The following is a 21,777-nucleotide window of genomic DNA, read 5'->3' on the forward strand; positions in this document are numbered from 1 at the left end:
AATTCAGAAGATTTGGTAGGACAGGTTCATTATAAAGCACGGGAGAGATCTTGTCAGAATTCCTGCTGACATGATGTATACAAAGTCATATTGAAGTTGTGAAGATTAGTGGGTGTGTGTCATAATGACAACAGTAATTGCTTCAGGTGCTATGTGCGTTACTGTGTGCAAGTTTATCTCCCATTATAAAGGTTTAGCTACAGCAGTCGTTACCTTGCTCTGAAGCATCAATTTCCAAAGGTCAGTGTTCACTCTCAGGAGTCATGCTGCCAGTCAGGGATTGATCCCATGTATTTGCACAAAACTTTTAAGTCTAGATTTTTCCAACGGTTTTGCAGATAAATTTATTTACGTGTTACTTACCAGGTTTTGATATTGATTATATCACACCTTTTGGAAATGATTGCTCTCAATGTTGCTCTTCTAAGCTATCCATTAGCTTGTGCTTTTTGCAGAAAGTGAAAATAGTGGTTTATTGCATTGTATCTGAAGTGATCTATTAAGGCTGTATGAAATTATGTGACTTTGAGAAAGGAAAATAATTATTTTGTGGCAAGCTTGAATATAGCTTGAGTAAATTTAAAATCCAGTGCTTACAGCTCTTAGAATACGGATAGTATATGAAGCATATGTGAATAGTTGGACTGCTTCCGGGCAAATCTAGTTTTAATGACGCTGCAGGTTGTAGAACCTGCATGTGTTAGATGATACTATGGGTTGTGTAGCATGTTGGTTAAAAATTTAGGCTGGTAAGGACCACTAGGGGTTACCTGGCCCTGCCCCCTGCTGTAAGCAGAACAAGCTTCACCCTTAGAACAGGTTGGTCAGGACCATTTGAGTTTTGAACATTTCCGAAGAGGGTGATTCCACCCTCTTGCTTGGACATTCTTCTTAGTGAACATTTTTCCTTGCATCGGGTTGGGATTTTCTGTGTTACGTGTTTTGGCCCTTGGTTCGTGTCTTGCTGTGTGTTGATGAGAAGAGACCTGCTTGGCTCATCTTAGTGCCCCTTTTAGCAGGCTGCAGGTAGCACCTGGGTTTGCCTTCTGTTGCTCAGGCTGAAGAAAGGCAGTTCCTTCATGTGACCACAGGATTTGACTTGCACTCTGTTGGACTCCTTCACGTTGTTTTGTATTTCTTTTAAGAACTGTGTGTATGTGTAAAAGCCAAACAGAGATTTCAGCATAAGTGCTGATGGAAAGGGAATCACTGCCCTGGACCGCTGCCTGCGCTGTGCTAATGTGAGTGCGTCGGTTGTATTCATATGTGTGCTGCAGCCCCACACTTGCTTTAAGCTGACTGAAGCACTGCTCCCTTCCCCCTCTCTTGTGCTGGCACCAGCACTGCTGTAGCCCTGTGGCAAACCAGAACCAGTCAAGAATCTTGCTCATCCTAAGTTGAAACAGATCAATGTATTTTATCAGATTTTTTTTGTTCCAGATGACTCTTCAAAGCCTTGAGCTGATCCAGAGAAAGTGGATGAGAGGAGGGCAGGACTGCTCTATTCATCTTTCGTTGCTCTTTGCTCTGTAGTAGGTCGGAGTGTTGAAATGAAGGCAGAGGCTTTAAGGCCAAGTAATAAGAGTCTCCCAGAGGATTGGCTTGCATAGCTGGGATTTCCTTGTTAGTTTTATTACTTTCAACTTCTTTCCTATTCTGTTTGGGAGCATGTGATAAAGGGCACTCTGGTTATTTCCTGAAAGGGGTAGGCAGGGCTTCTTGCACAAGTACATGTGATCCAAGTTGAAATCTATGCTATATTTGCCGGTGTGGTAGCAAGCTACAGGGAATATCTGTGCTGGGTTGTGGCTAATTAGTGAGGATTGCCCTTTGTAAATTAGTTGGATGCACTAGCAGGGCTGAGTTTGGCCTACTTCTTATAAGCAGATTTTTGTGGCTTTTTTTTTTTTTTAAGACACTGTAGACCAGTATTGATAATTAGATATTGCTAGGCTACATTGTAACAGTGCTCCAGCAAGTTGTGTGACTCTTCCCAAGGTGTGTTTTCCCCAGTTGTCTCTAGCGTGGGCTCTTGGCAGGGCCCTGAAGGCGTTGATGGGCCCCAATGGCCCAGCCAAGCCTCGCCTAGAGCCTCCACTGGCTGAAGTCTTCAAAGACTGATTCAAATATAGAAGTGAGTCAATATTTAAGGGTCTAGGCCAGTGATCTCCAAATGTTTTTGATTGCACACCCCTATTGGTAAGATTTTTGAGCATGCACCCCCATTATATGTATATTTATTTACATACACAAGTATATGTGTGTATATTAAAACTTCATGTAGTACTGAAGTTTTGATACTTTCTTCTTGCACCCCACTGGATTGTCTTGCACACGCCCCACTTTGAAGACCACTGTTCTAGGCTTCATAACTCTTAACTCCCCTCGTTGTGGCAAGTTTTATTTTCAAACTCTCCTGGCTTAATATAGTTTATACCCATTTCATACATCACTCATTGCTTTGGCCACTGTATTGTTAATAAACAGTGAGGAGGACAGAAAAGCAGAAAAAGATAGTTGGCAAGAAAAGTGACGCTTTTCTATCACTTGTGCTGTAGAAAATGCTTTAGGAAAATTCCACAGGACAGGCTTACTTTTGTTAACATACTTTTAAATGATCATCTGTGTCAAGGTCATGTGTTGGTCAAATTCCTCTTTTCGAAGCAGACTGAATGACTACTTTTGGGTGAATTTGCTTTTGGGTGTGCAAGTACTCTGTCTGATTGTTTGGCACTGCCTCTGTTGCTCTCCTGAAATTAATAGGGCACTAATCGTTTGGTAATCCGTGTTGAAAACAGGCGTCAGTTAAAAAGATTTAAACCTGCAGTGTCCTGGTTTCAGCTGGGATAGAGTTGATTTTCTTCCTAGTGGCTGGTACAGTGCTGTGTTTTGGCTTTAGGATGAGAATAACACACTGATGTTTTAGTTGTTGCAGAGCAGTGCTTGCACTAAGCCAAGGCCTTTTCAGCTTCTCGTACTGCCCCGCCAGTGAGGGGGCTTATTTGTATTTGCAAGTAGTAATGAATACTGTGACCACTATTTATGACTAGGGGGTCCTGCCTCCAGCTGGGTAAAGGAAGGGGACTACCAGGTTTGACTACCAGGTTTATTGGACTGTGGATTTGGCACATCAAAACCACAGGAGGTACAGGACTCATTTCCACAACAACCTCATAGGCATCTAGGCCAAAGAGTTGGATATATCATCTTTGCTATCATGCATCAGCCTCTGGGAAAATCAAACAATACAGTGGACTGTTAAAGGCCACTCTGAGAGCAAGAGGTACTGGGACATTCAGACATTGGGATATCCATTTAGCAGTAGCCATCTGATTAGTTAATGCTAGGGATCTGCTAAATTGGCTGGACCTGCCCAATCAAAACTTTCATATACTGTAGGAGGGGATAAAGTTCCTATAGTGCACATAGAAACTTATTTTGTGGAGGGCAATCTGGGTTGTTCCTGTCTTGGGCAAAGGCAAACCCATCCATGGGATTGCATTTGCTTAAGGACCTGGATGTACTCAGTGGGTAATGCAGAAGGATGGGAAAGTCCAATGTATACTCAAGGGGATTAGATTTTGGGTGAGAACAACCCATGATGACATTAATTGCTGTATAATACTGTATTTCATCACTACTCTGGTTGCTTTATGCCATATCTATGGTATTGCAGTAAGAATTACTCATATTAATGAAGAATGAGTGCTGATGAAACTGAGCAAAGTGAAGTGATGATGGAACCAGACTTCAGCAGGTAGTAATCCCAACACCACATATCATCTCTTTCTCTTTGAAAGACTGATATGACAGATGGAGCCTAAAGTCCTGGACTAAGTGAACTCAGTGGACATCTTAGAAGGATGGCACATAGACTATGGGCCTATATGTCTGCATATATCTCAAAAGACAGGAAAGGTGGTTGTGATTATTTGGGATGTACTGGAAAGTATGGGACCTGGGCATGATGAGATTGGTATAGAATAAGGGGATGGATATTGTCCTGGTTTTGACTGGGGTAGAGTTAGTTTTCTTTCTAGTAGCTGTGTTTTGGATTTAGGATGAGAATAATGTTGATAACACACTGATGTTTTAGTTGTTGCTGAGCAGTGTTTGCACCAAGTCAAGGACTTTTCCGCTTCTCACAGCACCCCACCAGTGAGGAGACTGGAGGTGTGAAAGAAGCTGGGAGGGGAAACAGCCAGCAGAGCTGACCCCAGCTAACCAAAGGGTTATCCCATACCATTTGGCATCATGTGGAACAGTAAAATCGGAGGGAAATGGCTGGAGGGTGATGGCCCATTGCTTGGATTGAGCTGGGCATCAGCAGGTAGTGAGCAATTGCATTGTGCATCACTTCTTTTGAATATTCTTTCATCATGGCTATTATTTTCCCTTTCTTTTTCTGTCACATTAAGCTGTCTTTATCTCAAGTTCTACCCTTTTTTACTGGATTATCTCCCCTATTCCACTTGGGGGAACGAGCAAGTGGCTGTGTGGTTGCTCAGCCGCCTGCCAGGTTAAACCACAGCATGCAGTTACGTGGTTGTGTCCGTCTTTGGTATGTATGGTGAAATAGGAACAGATTTTGGTCTAAATAGGTAGGTTTATGACTTGGCTGTGATCTTGATGGTTCTTTCACAGACCACATACCCCTGTGAGTCTGTTTAAATTGCACATTGCTCCAGTGGTAATTCACAAAGCACTGCCATGCAGCATCCTGTTAGTGCAGTGTTGCTTACACGTGTTTGTGGGGATATTGAGACGGTGGTGATCTGTCTGTGTGTTTTTGCGAAGCCCCTTAGGCAGTGAATGCTCATTGGAACAACTTTTGAATGTAGTGAGAGCTGTGTGTGGTTAAGTGGCTCTGTGATGGAGCACTGATCAGCTGTATAAAAGCTTGGTGTTGGTTTTACACAGGTGAGCTCTTTGGTAAACCAGCCTTAAAAAATGAAATGGTGACATATTTTTTCATGTGTGACAGAATTCTGCTAGTGCTGACAAAAGTGTTGTTAAAGCTTATTAAGAAGGTGCACTTCTGAAGGGAACTGGTTGTGATTTTTGGTATTTATAAAAAATGCAGCTGTTTTCTTTGGGGGTTATTATCTGTCCTAAAATGGTAGGAATTTACGGTATGTTGCATAGATTTTTCTTGTATCACGTTTATCTAATAAAGCCAAGTGTATGTTTAGATAAAGGGTCTAATAGTGAAGATTATGTATTACCATTGGGGTTTTCTCACATCAGTGTTTTCATGCATTTTATTTTCCTTCTGATCATTATATGCAAGTTTTGAAGAATTCTGTGAACTGAACAAATTTATCTTAATTTGTGTCAGTTGTTTTAATACCTCCAGGAGTATTAATTTAACAAAGTTCAGTATTGTCACTTCTGCTAATGGTGAACGCTTATTGTAATAAAATCACAGAGCATATTTGGTTATGTAAAGAAAAGACATTTTATTGTGTTTTAATAATGCTGTCAGTATTGCCATAGACACATGGGTTGGGATATTCAAAAGTAGGTTTGCAGTGTGGAAACAAAGATAATTTTGACTCACGGTAAATTTTTGCTTTTGGTTAGCTGGGAGACTTTGGAACCTTGAGACATGGGTATGCTTTCAGCAGTTAGAGGAAATAACAGCTTTCTGTAAGTGGTACTACCAGTACAGTTAAAGCAGAATGCTAGTTGCTTATTAATTTGATCTTAGTAACACAAGTTTACATTTAAATTTCATGACATCATACTATGTCATGCCACTTGCTTATCGTTAAATTGCAGTATCAGTGCTCAAGCTGGTGGCTCTATGCAAGAGTAAGCAGCTGGAATACTGAATTGTGGGAGAAATTGCTTTTCTTAAGGTGCATAATCACCTCATGAATGCTGATTTTTGTCAACATTGAGATAGTTATTGATAGCTGTGCTTTGCTTTTCTGTTCTCCCAGAGAGGTGATACTGAATGCTCCTTATACTGGCATATGCTCCATTTCTCCTTCACCCTCACTGTAAACTAAAGCACAGAGAAAGAAAAAATCTGAATAAGGCTATGCAGTATAGAGGACATGGTACCCTCTGCTAGTCTACAGTATAAGCTATTTTCAGAACCAGTGGAGTATAGAAAAATTTCAGGAAAGAGGTTACAGAATCACAGGACAGCCAAGGTGGAAATGAATATCTGGAGATCACATTATCCCCTGTCCTGCTCAGAGGAGGCTCTACCAGAGCAGCCTGCTCAGGGTCAGAGCAGGCAGGTCAAGGCTGTGGTCCAACTGTGTTCTGGGCATCTCTAAGCATGGAGAGTCCATAACCTTGCTGAAAAACTTGGGCCAGTATTTGGCTACCCTCAGAGTTTCATAAAAGAAAAGTTTTTTCTGTTGTCTACATAGACTTTTTGGTTTATTTTGTTTTGATTTGTGCCCCTTGCCTCTTGTTCATTCACTGGAGACCACTTAGAAACATTTGGCTCGGTATTCTTAATACCCTCACACCAAGTATTTATACACAAGATAAAGATTCCCCCACACTTTTCTATTCTTCAGGCAGAACAGTCCTGGTGGTCTCAGCCTCTTGTATAGCAGGTGCTTCAGCCCCTTCTCTGTTTTAATCATTATGGAGATCAGGATGAGGAATGATTCATGTGGATCTCTGGTCAGGGAGAGTAAGTTTCTATTTGGCAAGAAGTAAGAGAGAGAAGACAATGAGTTAAAGCCAAAACTGTGTTAAAACATTTGAGTGATAAGTATGACAGCACATTTTTTAAGGGAAGTTGAGAAAAAAACAAACATGGAATGCAATGATCAACTTGATGTGATTAGAAAATACTGTAAAGATGAGATTGGATAACTTAAAGGAAGCCAGGGTACCAAGAGGTTTTGGAAATGCTAACATCTGTTGATAATTGAACTGGGGATTAGATGGGATGGTCCTGAGAGTTACTGACAAGGACAAGGGAGATGATATTCTGAGAGTTATGATGAACAGGAGAGCCCAGAATGTGCAAACAGAAGCTTTGAAGGAACAGCAGTTGGAGGGGAGAGGGGAGTGTGAGAGTGTTTTTGGTGCAGCAGTACCTGATGGAGTAGGCAGTGTGTGAAGGAGTTGGTGGTCGTGACACTGTGAGGCTAAAAAGGCTCTGCATTGGATAGTTGCCCTCAGTTTGGGCAGTGCACATAAATTCCCTCCCTACCCATTGTTAAAAGGACTGTCAGAACTCTGTACTATTTATTAAACAAAGTTTAAGTACACTTTTGAATATTGCTGAGGAGAAACTTGAAATGGCCACATTGTCACTTAGCTATTGCTAAGAAAGGTCTGTTAGAAAATACTGTTTCTTTTAATGCTTAGTCATGTCTTGGCTATAGTTTTGGTTCTAGACTGTAGCAGCATCCTCATGACACTGACCTAAGTTTATTTACCTTTTTGGCTGCTCAGTGTTAGAGCCAGTAATGTGTAACAGCCTTTGTAGGTTCTGTAGGGTTTGGTTATTCACTCACTTCCTATAGAAGCATTTTAATTGGACTCTTAGATTGCATTGTGTTGATATTTTTACTACTTGAATTCATAGAAATTCCTTTTAATCAGTTTGCTTAATCATTTGTCTTTCTTTGATTTAAAATTCTAAAAACCCCCTGAATGGTAAAACACTGCATGGGATTTTATAAATTTTTGCATGTGACTGAATTTGATTTTGAGATAAATCAGCAGACATGTGTAGAAGGTGCAGGTCTACTTAAGAACTTTGTCAATAGTAGACAGCTATCAACGTCATAAATTGTTTAATAAAAAATACTGAGATAGTCTAAATTGGTATTGTTGAAAACAAACTTTTGCGTTATACATACCAAATATCCATCCTCTCCTTCTTTATTCTAGTTGTCATGGATGATGACGATGATGAATCCTGTCTCCTTGATCTTATTGGGTAAGTTTTCCTTCCATAAGTAATTATTGCAGAAAAGTTGGGAATAATAATTTTGCAAAATCGTCTTCTAGAAGATGATTCTATCTCAGTATTGTCTAAAGACGAGGTGACTTGCAATGAAATGAGTAGACATTCTTAATTTCTTCCACGTGGAGATGTGTGGATTGCAAGGCCTTCAATCCTGGTGGTTAGTAGTTGACAGTCCACTTGCTGACATTCTCCTCAGGGGAGGCTAAGCAATGTGTGTTCATGGAGAATGGATTCTCTTCTCAGGTAGCAGTAATACCAGATCAGTGTTGATGCATGTTACTGCATGGATGTTAGGGACGTTACTACAAACTTCACTGCAAGTAACTTTTTAAAATCAAAACCCCAAAGATCTCAGATTTTTTTTGTGGAACTAGATAAGTTGGTGGAACTAGATGATTTATTAATACTATGCTTGTATTTTAAGGGAAAAGAAACGTTTTTTTTTCTTAATTACAAATACGTAAATATTTCATTTCTACTAATAATACACGTTTGCATCTAAATGTTAGAAAAAAAGAATAGCTCTGTACTGTTGTGTATTCACAAGAATTTGCCAGCATTTTGGTCAAAGATACTTCATTTTAATAAAATTGGTGATTTTGAATGGTCATGTGGGTTGTTGGGGTTTTTGTTTGCCCCCCTCTCCCTTATTTCCATAACAGATTTATATGAGCTTTTATAATTCTATATGGCAATCTCCGAAAATAATTAGGATAGCTGAAACATGAGCAAGTTTTGTGTGGATTGTGTATGTGACAAGTTGCCTTCCTTTGGCTACCATCCTCGTCAGTATTCAAGAACAGATAATATGCTATAAATGCATTGAAAACACAAGAAGGGAATTGAGCTTTTCATGCACAATACTTTGTTCATACTCTTCTGGAAATTAGTCTGACATCGGTCTCATACCTGCTGTTAAAAGATCATTCCCAGTTCATACAAGCGTTTTTTACTGTCTTAAGTGTAGGAAATAAACAGACTTTTTACCTTTCTCACACACCTGAAAACTTCCAGTGAAACCAGTGAGAGCTGTAACTTCAGAAAAACCAAAACGTCTCCACAGTGGCTGCTGCAGTTTGAGGGTTGCTCTGGATGCTGTAGCAAAAGCAGTGCCAGTAAAGGCTTGGTTACATTCTGTGAAGTAACTGTTGTGCGAGGTTGCTGATTGTGGCCATATGAAAACACTGCTTGGAACATAAAGATGATCATGGGACAGTTAAGTGCTCTGTCATGAGCACGAATCATGAGTATCCTGGTACAAGATCACAGGTGGTCCAGAAAATGAAGTGCTCTCCATACAGATGAGTGTTTGTGTGAAAAATTACAGTGTTCTTCCTGCTGCTGGCAGCAATTACTGTCTTAAGCGTCTAGAAGACTGGAAAACAATTTTTTTTTCATCTGATCTGTGATTTGGTAAGTGCCTTTTAGAATTCCTTCCTTACTAAACACAATATTTAAGATGATGAAATGTTCTTAATTTTTAATTGCATTTTGCACAACTGAAAGACAATGAGGGTAATTAGTATTAAATGGCCTGCTTATTTTACTGATAAAATTCATAAGCATAATAGAACCCTATATGAGATCATGAGTTCTGTGCTGCTTAATTTTTGAAATTCAGTGAAATCTACTATGAAAACGACATTTTTATTTTAAAATATATGTAACCACTTCAATATTGTAAGCATAGTAGTACCATAAAGTCCCTGTGAAGTACTGTCTAACATGCCTTTTGTAAACTTGTGAACACAATTTGTTTTTTAAAACAAAAAAAAGAGGAGTAGACGGGTGTTTGTCCTTTTAGAAGAGTAGATGTGAATCTGAAAGATCTTTAACTTTATGCCTCTTTCTTTTCTAGGACCATCAAGCAAGAAGGAGCCATTTTTAATTACTGCTTTTTTACATGAGAATCTCCTGCTTTTAAAAAATGTTTTATTATTACTTGTTAATCAATAAACATGTTTTAAAAATCAAAGAAATCCATGTCAGTTTACTCTTTATGCTTAGGGAAACACTCTTTAATTGTTACATTAGAATAATCCCATGTAACACAGCCTTTTATTCTTTTTACTTGGTCTATACATACACTTAAATTAATGTATTTGTATTTGTTTGAATTTCTGATACTTATTCTCATTCATTCAGACTACATTTTTAATATGAGTTTTATTTAGTGCTAGTGCTAAGTTAATTAAATACACTGAAATTTGTAATATTAGTCTGTTATTCCTATGGTTGATTTAACTTGGAAAAGGTGCCACTTCTTCTTCTTGAGGGGACTGTTACTCTGGCAATCATAAATTTTTATTAACTTGTGTTAAAGGTGACAGAGAACGTATCAGAGAATCAGGTTTGTAAATACCCTGTTATTAGATGCTAGCTAAACAAGGCATTATAGTTTAGCTGTAGAAGAGGTGGTACCTGTGTTAGTTCTCATGTTATTTGGTGGTAGTATATTCCTTAGGTCTTGTACTGTGTGCTGCCATAAAATACCATGTTTTAAGAGAATATGAGTAACACCCTCAGAAGGGAAATAGAGTGCAACTAAAATTTTGTGATCAACATAGTTTATTACTTGCCTTGTTAAAATGGCAGCAGATACGATCAGCATCTGGAAGTTGTGCTGATACAGAAACACAGATCCCCAGATGATATAAACTTTCAGCTTTGCGTTGGATTCAATGAAAGATGTGTTTTTATTAGAAACCTGGTTTATATCAGTACAGTATGTGGCTTAGTTAAATTAGCCTCATTAGTAGAAAGGGCTTCCAAAAAGTGTTAACTTCTTTATCTTTTTTCTCCCTTTAAGGGACCCACAAGCGCTGAATTATTTTCTACATGGACCTAGTAGTAAATCGGTAAGTAGCATTGCTGTGTATTAGACATAGATAAGCTTCATTGAGTATATTATTTCTAAACACAATTTTTGTCTTTTACTAGAGCAATGAAGACTTGACTAATGCAGAATATTCTGTAGCCAACTCAAATTCAATCTTCGCCAACTCCAACGTAAGTGGTCAGGAGATAAATTACATTAGTACTGAGATTGCATGCTTCTGTATGGCCGTACTTGGCTTTTATAAAACTGAATGAAGTAGATGTGGGTTTCAACTTTTTTTGTGTGAAAATTTTGAATACTGACATAGAACCTATCTTGTGCTCTTAGTATGTTAAGTATTGCAGTGGGGAATTAATTGAAAAATACTGCATTGTTGGGCTGTGTTTTGTAAATATGTAAAGATATATAAATATGTATATATTAAAATGTGTAAATATGTGAAGATGCTCTCTGGTATAACTCTCTCCAGCAAACTGCACTCCTGGCTTTAGAGACTGTAGGTGTAGTAGTGCTCAAAGATAGACCTTGAAGATTGGTCGTTCATATGTTTCCTGTGTATGTTAGAATAGCTTTTTGTTTCTTACTTTATGTAGATTCTGGGCTGGCAGTTTTTAAAAAAATAATTAATGGGTTGTTTTTTTTCTCTTTTTGTATTTTTTTCTTTAGACTCAGGAGGTAGTTTGGGATGTGTCCTCCCTGTAACTTCAGTGTTAGGGAAGTCGCTTTAAATTCATTAGGTGTTGCAAGAAGTCTTCAGTGTTCCTTCTTGCCAGGACTGTATTGCAGCCTTTCGCTGTGTTTCACACAGTGAGGTTGTGGAATCTCAATCCTTGGTGACAAATTCAAGGCTGGTCTGCTCTAGTGTGGGTGGCAGTCATGCTTTGAGTAGAATGTTGGATGACTTAGAGATTGCTTCAGACCCACATTTCTTCGATTTCATTGGTGTGTTTTTTAAAACAACTGAATTGTTAATCCCACAATTAAGTTATTTGAATGCATAGACTAGGATTTTCCTGGTAATTCCTCTTTCTATTGTACTGTTATCTTGACTCTTGTTTGTTTTTCCTATGTTCATAACAGATACATGGATACACTTGTAGGTGTGTAGGGACCTTAAATAATTGGCAGGAAGAAATTCTGAGAACTATTAATCTGTGTGTAGAGAACTAGTGACTTTCCTGTAGGCACAGTAGTGTAATGGGAAGTGTTCGTCCTGTCGTTCTCCTTTCAGGATCGTTATTAAATGTTGTAGAAGAAGCAGGCAAGCTGGTTGAGATAATGTTGAGGGAGTAGGGTACCAACAAGTAACAGGGTATGCCCAATTTTTGGCTTATGGGGAACAGTGGTTTCAACCTGGTACCAGGCTGGCATTAGCAGACAGCAGCTTCCTGTATGCAGCACTGGCCAGAGGTGGGATTTGAGGACTCACCCTAAGAAAAAACAGGTTTGGGGGAAAAAAGGGTGACATATGACACGCATTTGTTACAGCCTAGACTTCCTAGTTGTTCTTTGTAGACATCCTTCTGATAAGCATGACTAGGTAGGCAAGAGTCAGGTGTTTCTGGTATATTTTCAGAAAGTGAGTTTCTTTGGGTAATTTTGAGAGGCAGTGGGAGATTCTGGACAAGGTAGATTTGTTGCATAGGGAGTAGCAGTTGAAAGAAATAAAAATATTTGGTGAAAGCTAAGAGCTCTCTGGTATATGAGGTTGGGGATAGGTAATCTAGAAGGCAGGTGGTCAGAGGAGCAGGGATTCCTAGTATATGTTCCTAGGATGACATACTACAGTTTAATTCTCAGCACCTGTTCCTCTCATGCTCTGTATGCATCATTTTATATCTTCATATATAAAAGATATATATTCATATATCTCTTCACTGATGCCATCTTCTCTTCCCTCCTCCCTCCTGAGAGAGCCCCGTGCTGACATAAGTGAAGAATGACTTGATTGCAAATACAGATTCTTATGGTGCACTGGGAAGGAACAAATGTTACCATAAACAGATGGTTTAACAGTCCCTGCTCATAAAATGAGACACCTGAAAACTTACGTGCTTCTGAGGTTTTTGTCATTAAAGTTTTTACAGATACTGAAAGTTCTGTATTTGTATGTATTCAGAACTGCTACCATGAAGTAGGATTGTCTGTCTTGCTGCCCGTCTCATGCCTTTCAGTGGCAGAGTTTACAAATTCAGTGTCAAGGGTTCAGTGCCTCAGCTGGTAAGCATGCTCAGCCAACACCTAACACAAGCAAGATGAAGTTCCTGCTGACTGAAGGAAAAGAAAGCACTGTCCACCCTTCCCACTCCCTTACACTGCCTCCCATCCCCCCATCCCCACCTTCCCTGAGTTGATTGAGCCTGTACCACCCCTGCTGATTCCAGGTTGGTTTCCTGTGGCAGTTGTCATGAGAGGGTTCCCTAGCCATTGCCCTGTTGCCTGGCTTGTACTGGGTGGCTGCTTCCATTATCCTATTACAGTATAATAGAACAGCATAAGAGAGCAGAATATTCATGGAGCCAGTGAGAATAAGACTCTTCTTGATGGTCAGCAGGTTCATGAAGCTGCAGAGGCTTTGATTTCTTCTTGAAATTAGCATGGTATTCTGCATGGCTCTTCTTCTGGATAGTAGTGATTGCGATATTAACTTGGAAAGTTCCAGTTCTTGCATATAAAATTGTTTTCTGATGTTAAATAGTCCTGGGAGCAGGGAATGAAACTTGGGATTCTCTGTTTCAGTGGGAGAGTTTTAAGCTATTAGTCTTGATTGCATGTAATATTATTTATTAGTGTTACTACTGGTAGTAGTAGTAGTTGTATTGTTAGTACTAACTGGAATAGTATTAGTGGAACTGTTTAAGTTACACAGTTGTAAAAGATTTCAGTTTGGTCATTGTCCTTGGAGACAAGTTACAGATGCAGTAGGGAATTCTCCTCAGGAACCTGACAGTTAAGAGTCCTAATTATGGCCTAGTTAGTGATTCCTTTTTGCTTTGACTGATGGTAGCTTAGGTACAGTTGAGAACCTGATTTGTAGCTTTAGGTGTTCATGAGGTTCAGACACTGTGACTTTGAACCAGTGGTTTAATTCCTTTGTTAACAGAAGTGTTAAAAGCTTGCTGTAGCTTTATAGTTGTAACTTGAAAATGTTTTATCTAATCTTAAGAAAAATCTTTTAGTATTTTAAAACATGACGGAAGTTTTAGAAAATACACAGATTGTTTCAGAAACAGACTGGGGTAGAATTCTGAATAAATAGGCTTGGGGAAGTTAGGGTGGGGACATCATTGCATGTGATAATTATGGCTTGCAGCATCCTCACACTGTTTACATGAGGTGAAAACAAGCGTCTATGACCTTCAGGGAGTAAAGGCTCAGGGTATGAATGTGACTGATAATTGCACACCCACAGTTTCCATTTATCCTGACCTAAAAAGAAACTGGTTGTAGCTTCTGAATAGCTGAGATGTGCTTATGCAATTTAGAAGGGTGTACTTTGCCTTGCTTAAAACTATTGCGAGTATTATTGTGCATTTAAATTGGTCATTCTATCTGCAGAAACCTGATGCTTGTGTTGTCTAGAGTTTCTGGAGAGAACTTTGTTTTAGGAAAATCTTGGCAGAGTAAATAGGTTTTGATTTTCCTTATCATGGTGTTTATGGATGTGGATTTGAAGGATTTTTTCATTAAAGGTGCCACTTAATATTTGTGGTAGTTCCAATGTTTATAGTTTCAGTAATCTTTTTAAGAGCATAAGCCACAAAGTCTGTGACTTTTTTTTTTTCTTCCTGCCTTGTTTCTAAAATTTTTTTAAACAAGGAATTAGCATAATGTTCTAACTTTATGGAATGGTCACTAGTTTACACTAAGTGATTATAGAAATGCTGGTGGGATTTTGGAGATGAATCTCATTTGACAGAAGTCAGTGAAAGGAAAGCTTTCTCCTGTCTTTTCTCTGCTTGTACTGTTACTACTGAAGCCTTGCCCCAAAGTGAGGTACAGTGGAGGTGTTTTTGCTCCTCGTTTCTTTTATCCATTTGTTGGTAGAGTGCTCTGCTTGAGGAAGGGAAAATGGTACTTAGAGAGCATTTTGTGTCGTCTTGAAACAGTGCAGCTGCAGAGCTAAGTGCTGTGTATTGAGAGATTTGAGAAGGGAGAGGAGCGTCTCCAGCAGTCTGAGGGTGTGAGCAGGATGTCCATGACCTGTTTGTGCTGTCAACATCACCTTGCACATGCTATGGGAAGAGTATAATTCTGTGTAGAAAGTTTGCTTGCATGAAGAAATAACAAATGAGGAAACAAGGCAGATACTGGAATTTCTGAAAGTGATTTATTTCTTGTTTTGCATTTCAGAACACTGATCCTAAGTCGTCTGTAAAAGGTGTAAGTGGTCAGCTTGGAGAGGGGCCTAGTGATGGACTGCAGCTGTCCAGTAGCCTTCAGTTTCTTGAAGATGAACTTGTGTCTTCTCCATTACCTGATCTTACTGAGGATCAGCCTTTTGATATTCTTCAGAAGTCGTTGCAGGAGGCCAATATTACTGAACAGACTTTGGCGGAAGAGGCATATTTGGATGCCAGTGTAGGTTCTAGCCAACAGTTTGCACAAGCTCAGCTTCATCCTTCTTCATCAGCATCCTTTACTCAGGCTTCTAATGTTTCTAATTACTCAGGTCAGACGTTGCAACCTATAGGAGTTACTCAAGTGGTACAGCAACCTGTTGGAGCATCATTTGCAAGCAATACAGTCGGTGTGCAACATGGCTTTATGCAACATGTCGGAATTAGTGTTCCTGGCCAGCATTTGTCTAATAGCAGCCAGATTAGTGGTTCTGGGCAGATACAGCTGATTGGTTCATTTAGTAATCAACCTTCCATGATGACCATCAATAACCTCGATGGATCTCAGATAATACTGAAAGGCAATGGTCAGCAAACACCTGCAAACATGAGCAGTGGCCTCTTGGTTCATAGACAAACTCCAAATGGGAACTCGCTGTTCAGTAACTCAAATTCAAGTCCAGTAGCACAACCCGTAACTGTTCCATTTAACAGCACAAATTTTCAGACTTCGTTGCCTGTCCATAATATCATCATTCAAAGGGGTTTGGCACCAAACTCTAACAAAGTTCCTATTAATATCCAACCAAAGCCTATTCAGATGGGTCAGCAGACTGCTTACAATGTGAATAACTTGGGAATACAGCAACATCATGTACAGCAAGGGATTCCATTTGCTTCTGCAAACTCACCTCAAAGTTCAGTAGTTGGTCCTCATATGTCTGTTAATATTGTTAATCAACAACAAAATACAAGAAAATCAGTTACACCTCAGACAGTTAGCAATGCTGGAGGTAGTATTGTTATCCATTCTCCTATGGGACAGCCTCATGCACCTCAAAACCAGTTTCTCATACCTACAAGTTTGTCTGTTAATTCTAACTCAGTTCATCATGTCCAGGCCATAAATGGACAACTTCTTCAGACTCAGCCTTCCCAGCTGGTTCCTGGCCAAGTGTCTGCTGAGCATGTAATGCTCAACAGGAACTCTACAAATATGCTAAGAGCCAACCAGTCGTATTCAGGACAGATGCTGAATAATCAGAACACAGCTGTTCAGCTTGTTTCCGGCCAGACATTCACAGCTCCTGGCAACCAAGTTATAGTAAATCATGGAACTTCCCAAATTGTTGGTGGACAGGTGCCACTGCAGCAGGCGTCGCCAACCGTGTTGCATTTGTCACCCAGCCAAGCTAATGTTTCTCAAGGCAGATCGAGTTTTACTACCATGTCACCTGGGCAGTCCACAGTCCCAAATATGTCAGCTTCTAATCGATTTGCTGCTGCAAGTTCTTCTGGTTCAGTACATCCCAGCTTGGGAGCATCGGTTCAGTCTGTCGCATCAGGAGGGAACTTCACAGGAGATCAGCTGGTCCAGAACAGAGCTCAAGTTGCCGTCAGCGCATCGCATCGTCTTCCAGCATCCTCCTCCAAGTCTGTCAGCACCTTTAGTCACACGTCTGTGGGAGTAACACAACAACAGTTTGCCTTTGGTCAGGTATGAAAGCTGCTTGAGAATGTGGCCAAAGAAAGGCTTCTAAGCTGTGCTAAAATCTGGTTAATACAGAGAATGTTAATTTTGCTGGTTTGTATTGTTACAAATACTGTGGAACTGCTGAAAATTACTGTAACCCAGAGTCATCATTTCACTTGGTATTTTCTAAATCTGTCACTGACTGAACAACTCTGTCACTTTGATTAATTCCAAAGATGATGTTGGTGATTTATAGTATTTTCAGAAGTGCTTAGGACTGATCCATTTCTGCTCCCATTTAAAGGAATGGGAATTATAAGTTTATACAATTGTGAGCTCTCCTGTAAACCTTACCATAGGCTAGATGTAAAGGCTCAAGTACATTCTTAGCACTTAAAAGTCTTCTGACCTCACTAAAACCTATGGATTTTTAAGGTCTGACTTACTGAAATTAGAGATGAAAAGGTTTCTTGGGCTTCCTTTTGTTATTTATATATTGGTGCTTTTGTTATGTGTATCTGGAGCAGTTAGAAGCAAAGACAAGAAGTGTTTCTTAGAATCCTTAAAAACAGTTTGTAAAAGCATAACATTTTAAAAAAATTCTCTAAGAAGTCAAACTAGTAGTAGTTAAAAAAAAATCTGAATTCACTCTTAAGGTGAGATGTGGTCTTTTCTGTCCAGTAGATACACTTGCAGTATATATTCAACTCAAATTTTTCTGTTTTCTTAAGTGAACTTACGAACAGTCAAAAGTTTAAAACAAAAAAAAATGCATAAAGTTCCAGAGTGACCTGCCAATTTTAACTCAGTGACTTTTCACACAATTAGCAACAAGCTATTCAATTTCTGTCCTTTTTTTGATTTTTTTTTTCTTTTTTTGTCATTTAAAATACTGGTAGCTCTCTCAGAATGCATTTGCACTAATTAGATCTTTCTCTTTTTCTTTTACTTCTTTTACTTAGATCTTTTTCTTTTTCCAAAGGTCTGATGGATTTTTTTTTTACCAAACTCAAAATCTGCAGTGAAATAACGCCTTAAAAAATAATGTGTATTTAAAAAATTTGTATGAACATGTTGTAGAAACACATTTGTAGTCTTTGCCAAGACTTCTGGTACAGGTTGTAGCATTTTGTTTGCAGATGAGTAATTTGAGGCCTGTCTGACTTTCTCTTCATGTGTCTACATCTTCCTATTTGCAGGTTATGTGCTGGGTCAGTGAGTTTCAGCAGTTATAAAAGCATAGTATTTCCTATTGCAAAAAGATAATTTTGTTTTTATGCTGAAATTTCAGAGCTGTAAATGGGAGGACAAATGCCGCTATTTGCCAGAATCTTTTTAGTTTGTTTGTACTTTCATTTTAAACATTGTACTTTATACTAAACCATGTATCGTTTAGTTGCTAACAGTGGACGGTTTGTTCCCCTGTGGGTGTTTTTTGTTGTGAAAGCAACTTCGTTGTCTTGCAGGTTTGGAACTCTGAGAAGCTGAGCTTTGTGAGTGCCACTTGTAGTGGTAAATCAGGGGTCTTGTAGAATGCAACTGGTATATATTTGTGCTGTTAGTGTAATTCCTGTTCCTCTCTGGTTTACTTTATAACATTCTTGAACTTGGAGGGATTGAGATGTGTGAAATTTCACCACTGATGAGTTTGAAGTTAAAAAAGTATACAGAGAGATGAGTTTTCGGTCCCTTTTCCTTGTGTTTCTTAAAGCTTTCAGTAAATATTTCACTGTGATTTTTTGAAAATTTGTTTTTTATTTTGTGTATGTGGCACAGAAGAAGGCTGTGAACCAGACATCACCAGTTTCTGCATCGAAGACACAGGACAATATGAGACAGCCTCAGCTAACAAGTCTTCTGAGCAACACACTATCAGGTCAACTAAGGTCTTTTTAACATAATTTTCTTAATTTTCTCCAGCAACAGAGATTCATTCTTCTTCAGTATGCCAGGCTTACATTGATGGCTTATGCTCGTAGGGTTCTAAAGCTTGTTTGAATTTTATTTTTAGAAGAATTCAAGCTATATTTTTTCAGTATTGAATGTGTGCTTTGATTTTTCCCAACCATGGCACTTCATCTTCTAGATTGAAAAGTTGAATGTTCACAATTAGCAATTTTTTCTCCCCTCTATGAAATCCAAAATTATACCTTCTTTCTTTTTTTTTTTCCAGCTTAGGAAAATAGAAATAAGTAATTTTCAAAATACAGACATCTGCTAAAATTCTGTGAAACTTCTAGATTCTCTAATGTGGTGGCTGCTTCAGATACAGAGAGAAGAGAAATAGCTGTTACGAGGTTATGTGCAGGCTGTCATCACTCACTTTGTTCTTGAATGTGTCACTTTCAATTAGAATAGTTCACGCATTGTTCATGGCAAAATAGCAGCTTTTCAAGCAGCACCATACTACTAAAAGAACAAAACCAGTACATTCAAGGCAAACAGAAGAATGCAGTAACCTTCCTGTTCTCTTTGTACATAAGTAACCTTTTGAATAAGGTCCTATACTGTACTTTGCTTTTTTTTTCCTTGTGTACTGTTATGTGTGTAAGGTGTCCAGGCAATTCTATACAATCAGCACAGTATGCTGGGTGTCTTTGGGAAAAAAAATCTAATAAATTCTTACTTGTTTTGGTTGTATCATAGCATGACTGATAACATGCTGTTTGAACTGTAGAGCAAGGCAATTGGAGGAAGTCTACCTATCTAAAAAATCTAGGGGAAAAAATATGCTTGCTGTCTAAGTACTTCCAGGAGCTCTAGAAAAATTTGGTTGATACACTTGAGGGAGGGTTAGTATTGAAAAGCTTGATGAAATTTACTGTATGATTTTAGGTAAATTGTCGGGACACTAAACTTAAAATACTTGAATTTCTTCTTATGTTGCAATACTATGGTAGGATGTGATTTAATCTGAGGATTTTTGTGGTTTGCGGGACAAAATATGAGTCCTGTTTCATTTTTATGAGTTGGTTTCTCCACAGGATAGTTGCAGTAATGCTTTTAAGCATAAGACTTATCTTTCCTTAAAACTCAATTACCAGGATAGGAACATAAAATTATTTTCTTCTTGCTTAGGATGACAAGAGTATTTTTAATTTTTGTTTTATAGGACAGGACTCTGGAGGAAAAGTTATACAACAATCTCTAGGAACAGCACAGCCACAAGAAAAAGTGATAGGATCATCATCAGTTCAGCAGAGTATACAGGTAGAGAATCCTCTTATTTATATGTTTCTCTGTCTGTCCTGGTTTTTGTCTGGGATAGAGTTAATTTTCTTCTTAGTGAGTAGTACAGAGCTGTGTTTTGGATTTGGGATGAGAATAATGTTGATAACGCACTGGTGTTTTGGTTATTGAGCCGTGCTCTCTCTGCAAGTCAAGGCCTTTCCAGTGCCCCATGTTGTGCCAGTGAGGACGTGCACAAGGAGCTGTGAGGGTGCAGAGCCAGGACAGCTGGCCCAAACCCAAAGGAATATTCCATACTCTGGAACATCATGTTCTGTATATAAATGGGGGAATTGGCTGCGAGCTGCTGATCACTACGTGGGAACGGGGTGGGCATCAGTTAGAGGGTGCTGAGCAAATTGCATTGTGTGTCGCTTGTTTCTCCTGGGTTTAATTGCCCCTTTTTCTCTTTTTCATTACAACTTTATCATAACTATCATTACTATGTTATTTTATTTTGTTTCTGTTTTTAAACTGTTCTTTTCAATTCACAAGGTTCACCTGTTTTTAAACTGTTCTTTTCAATTCACAAGGTTCACTTTTTTTCTAATTCTCCTCTCCAGTAGTGTGGGGGGAGGGAGTGAGCAAACAAATAAGGAATCATTGGAGGTTTTTTGTAGAGTATATGAACTCCCTCAAACTTGACAAATTCTACCTTGACATAACAAATATTGATTATTTTGCAAATTGATACACTGGATGCTGTTTTGAGATTCAGTTCAGTAAGTGGAGTCTGACTGTACTGTTCCCTGAAGATAATTTCGTGTGACATGGCAATTCTTCATTGAGTTGGCCGTAAGTTAGACCTAATCTTCTCATTAGTTCTTACAAACTCAGCTTTTTTCTGGCTGATTGGGAGAGAGTGGTTTGTGAGAAGTAGCAGGAAAGTTCCACCTGCTCTTTGTCTGTTTTACTGCAGTCTTCTTTTTTTGCCATCAAAAGTTCTCCCACATACTGCAAGTATGCACAAAAACACTGTCCAGGATGAGTTTTTTTGGAGAGGATCTGACTTAGAATTTTTGTTTGTAAATGTATTTATCAATGTAGTAGGACAGGAATGCTTTTCCATGTCTTACTGATGTACAAGTAGAGCAGAAGGTAGAGTAGTGCTCAGTTAGGAGTTCAGCCTGGTTGTGTAATAGTTGATCTGATGTTCATTCTCCTTGGTGGTGACTACTTTTTATGCTCTGAAGTTAGAGGCTTTTTGAGGCAAATTCTGTTACAGTCTGCCTGCCATGAGTCTTTACCCCCTCAGAGAGCCTCAGGTCCTCGGACAGTGTTCCCAGGAAAAATCTTGGCTTTGCTAAATGTCTGAGCAAAGGGGAAAATTAGTTAGAACTCTACCTGATGGGCATATCTGTAGTATTGACACTGAAATAGAATTCCTAGAACGACTTTTACCACCCCCCAAAGCTGCTGTGGCTTTTGAGAATTTAAGTGCACAACCTTAGCCTGCTTTCCTCACAGATACTCTAATCCATCAATATCAGCCAAGATAACATCATCTGAGAAATGCAGAGACAGTTTGTGAGAGCAGATTTATTTGGAGAAGTATTTAGTTGCACCTTTCCTTCTTTGCACTGCTATATTTTATCTCTTTCCTAGTGAAGTATGTATAATGCACAACAGTGGAATTTGCCTACAAACAGCATTTCTGACCTTTGGTTTATGTCACTTCCGTATTTTGTTGATACAGTGCTCTGTGAAAATAGGAGATAGTTGAAAG

The 21,777-nt window shown here is 38.9% G+C and overlaps 1 protein-coding gene across 8 annotated transcripts in view; it reads left to right on the forward strand.

The window, feature by feature from the left end:
• Positions 1–21,777, forward strand: part of BICRAL (BRD4 interacting chromatin remodeling complex associated protein like) — a 46,368-nt gene that overhangs the window by 17,994 nt on the left and 6,597 nt on the right. For 5 of the 8 annotated variants that reach the window (XM_039568629.1, XM_039568627.1, XM_039568626.1 and 2 more), the window contains 6 exons: positions 7,873–7,921; positions 10,761–10,809; positions 10,892–10,960; positions 15,144–16,847; positions 18,600–18,699; positions 19,936–20,033. In XM_039568629.1, the coding sequence (XP_039424563.1) occupies positions 7,878–7,921; positions 10,761–10,809; positions 10,892–10,960; positions 15,144–16,847; positions 18,600–18,699; positions 19,936–20,033 (2,064 nt within the window). In that variant the 5' untranslated portion in view covers positions 7,873–7,877. Of the gene's footprint in view, positions 1–4,172; positions 4,921–7,872; positions 7,922–10,760; positions 10,810–10,891; positions 10,961–15,143; positions 16,848–18,599; positions 18,700–19,935; positions 20,034–21,777 lie in introns of those variants that run through there. The other 3 variants (XM_019282327.3, XM_039568628.1, XM_039568630.1) reach the window with 3 other exon arrangements.

This window comes from Corvus cornix, chromosome 3 (genome assembly GCF_000738735.6).
Source record: "Corvus cornix cornix isolate S_Up_H32 chromosome 3, ASM73873v5, whole genome shotgun sequence".
Lineage (NCBI taxonomy): Eukaryota > Metazoa > Chordata > Aves > Passeriformes > Corvidae > Corvus > Corvus cornix.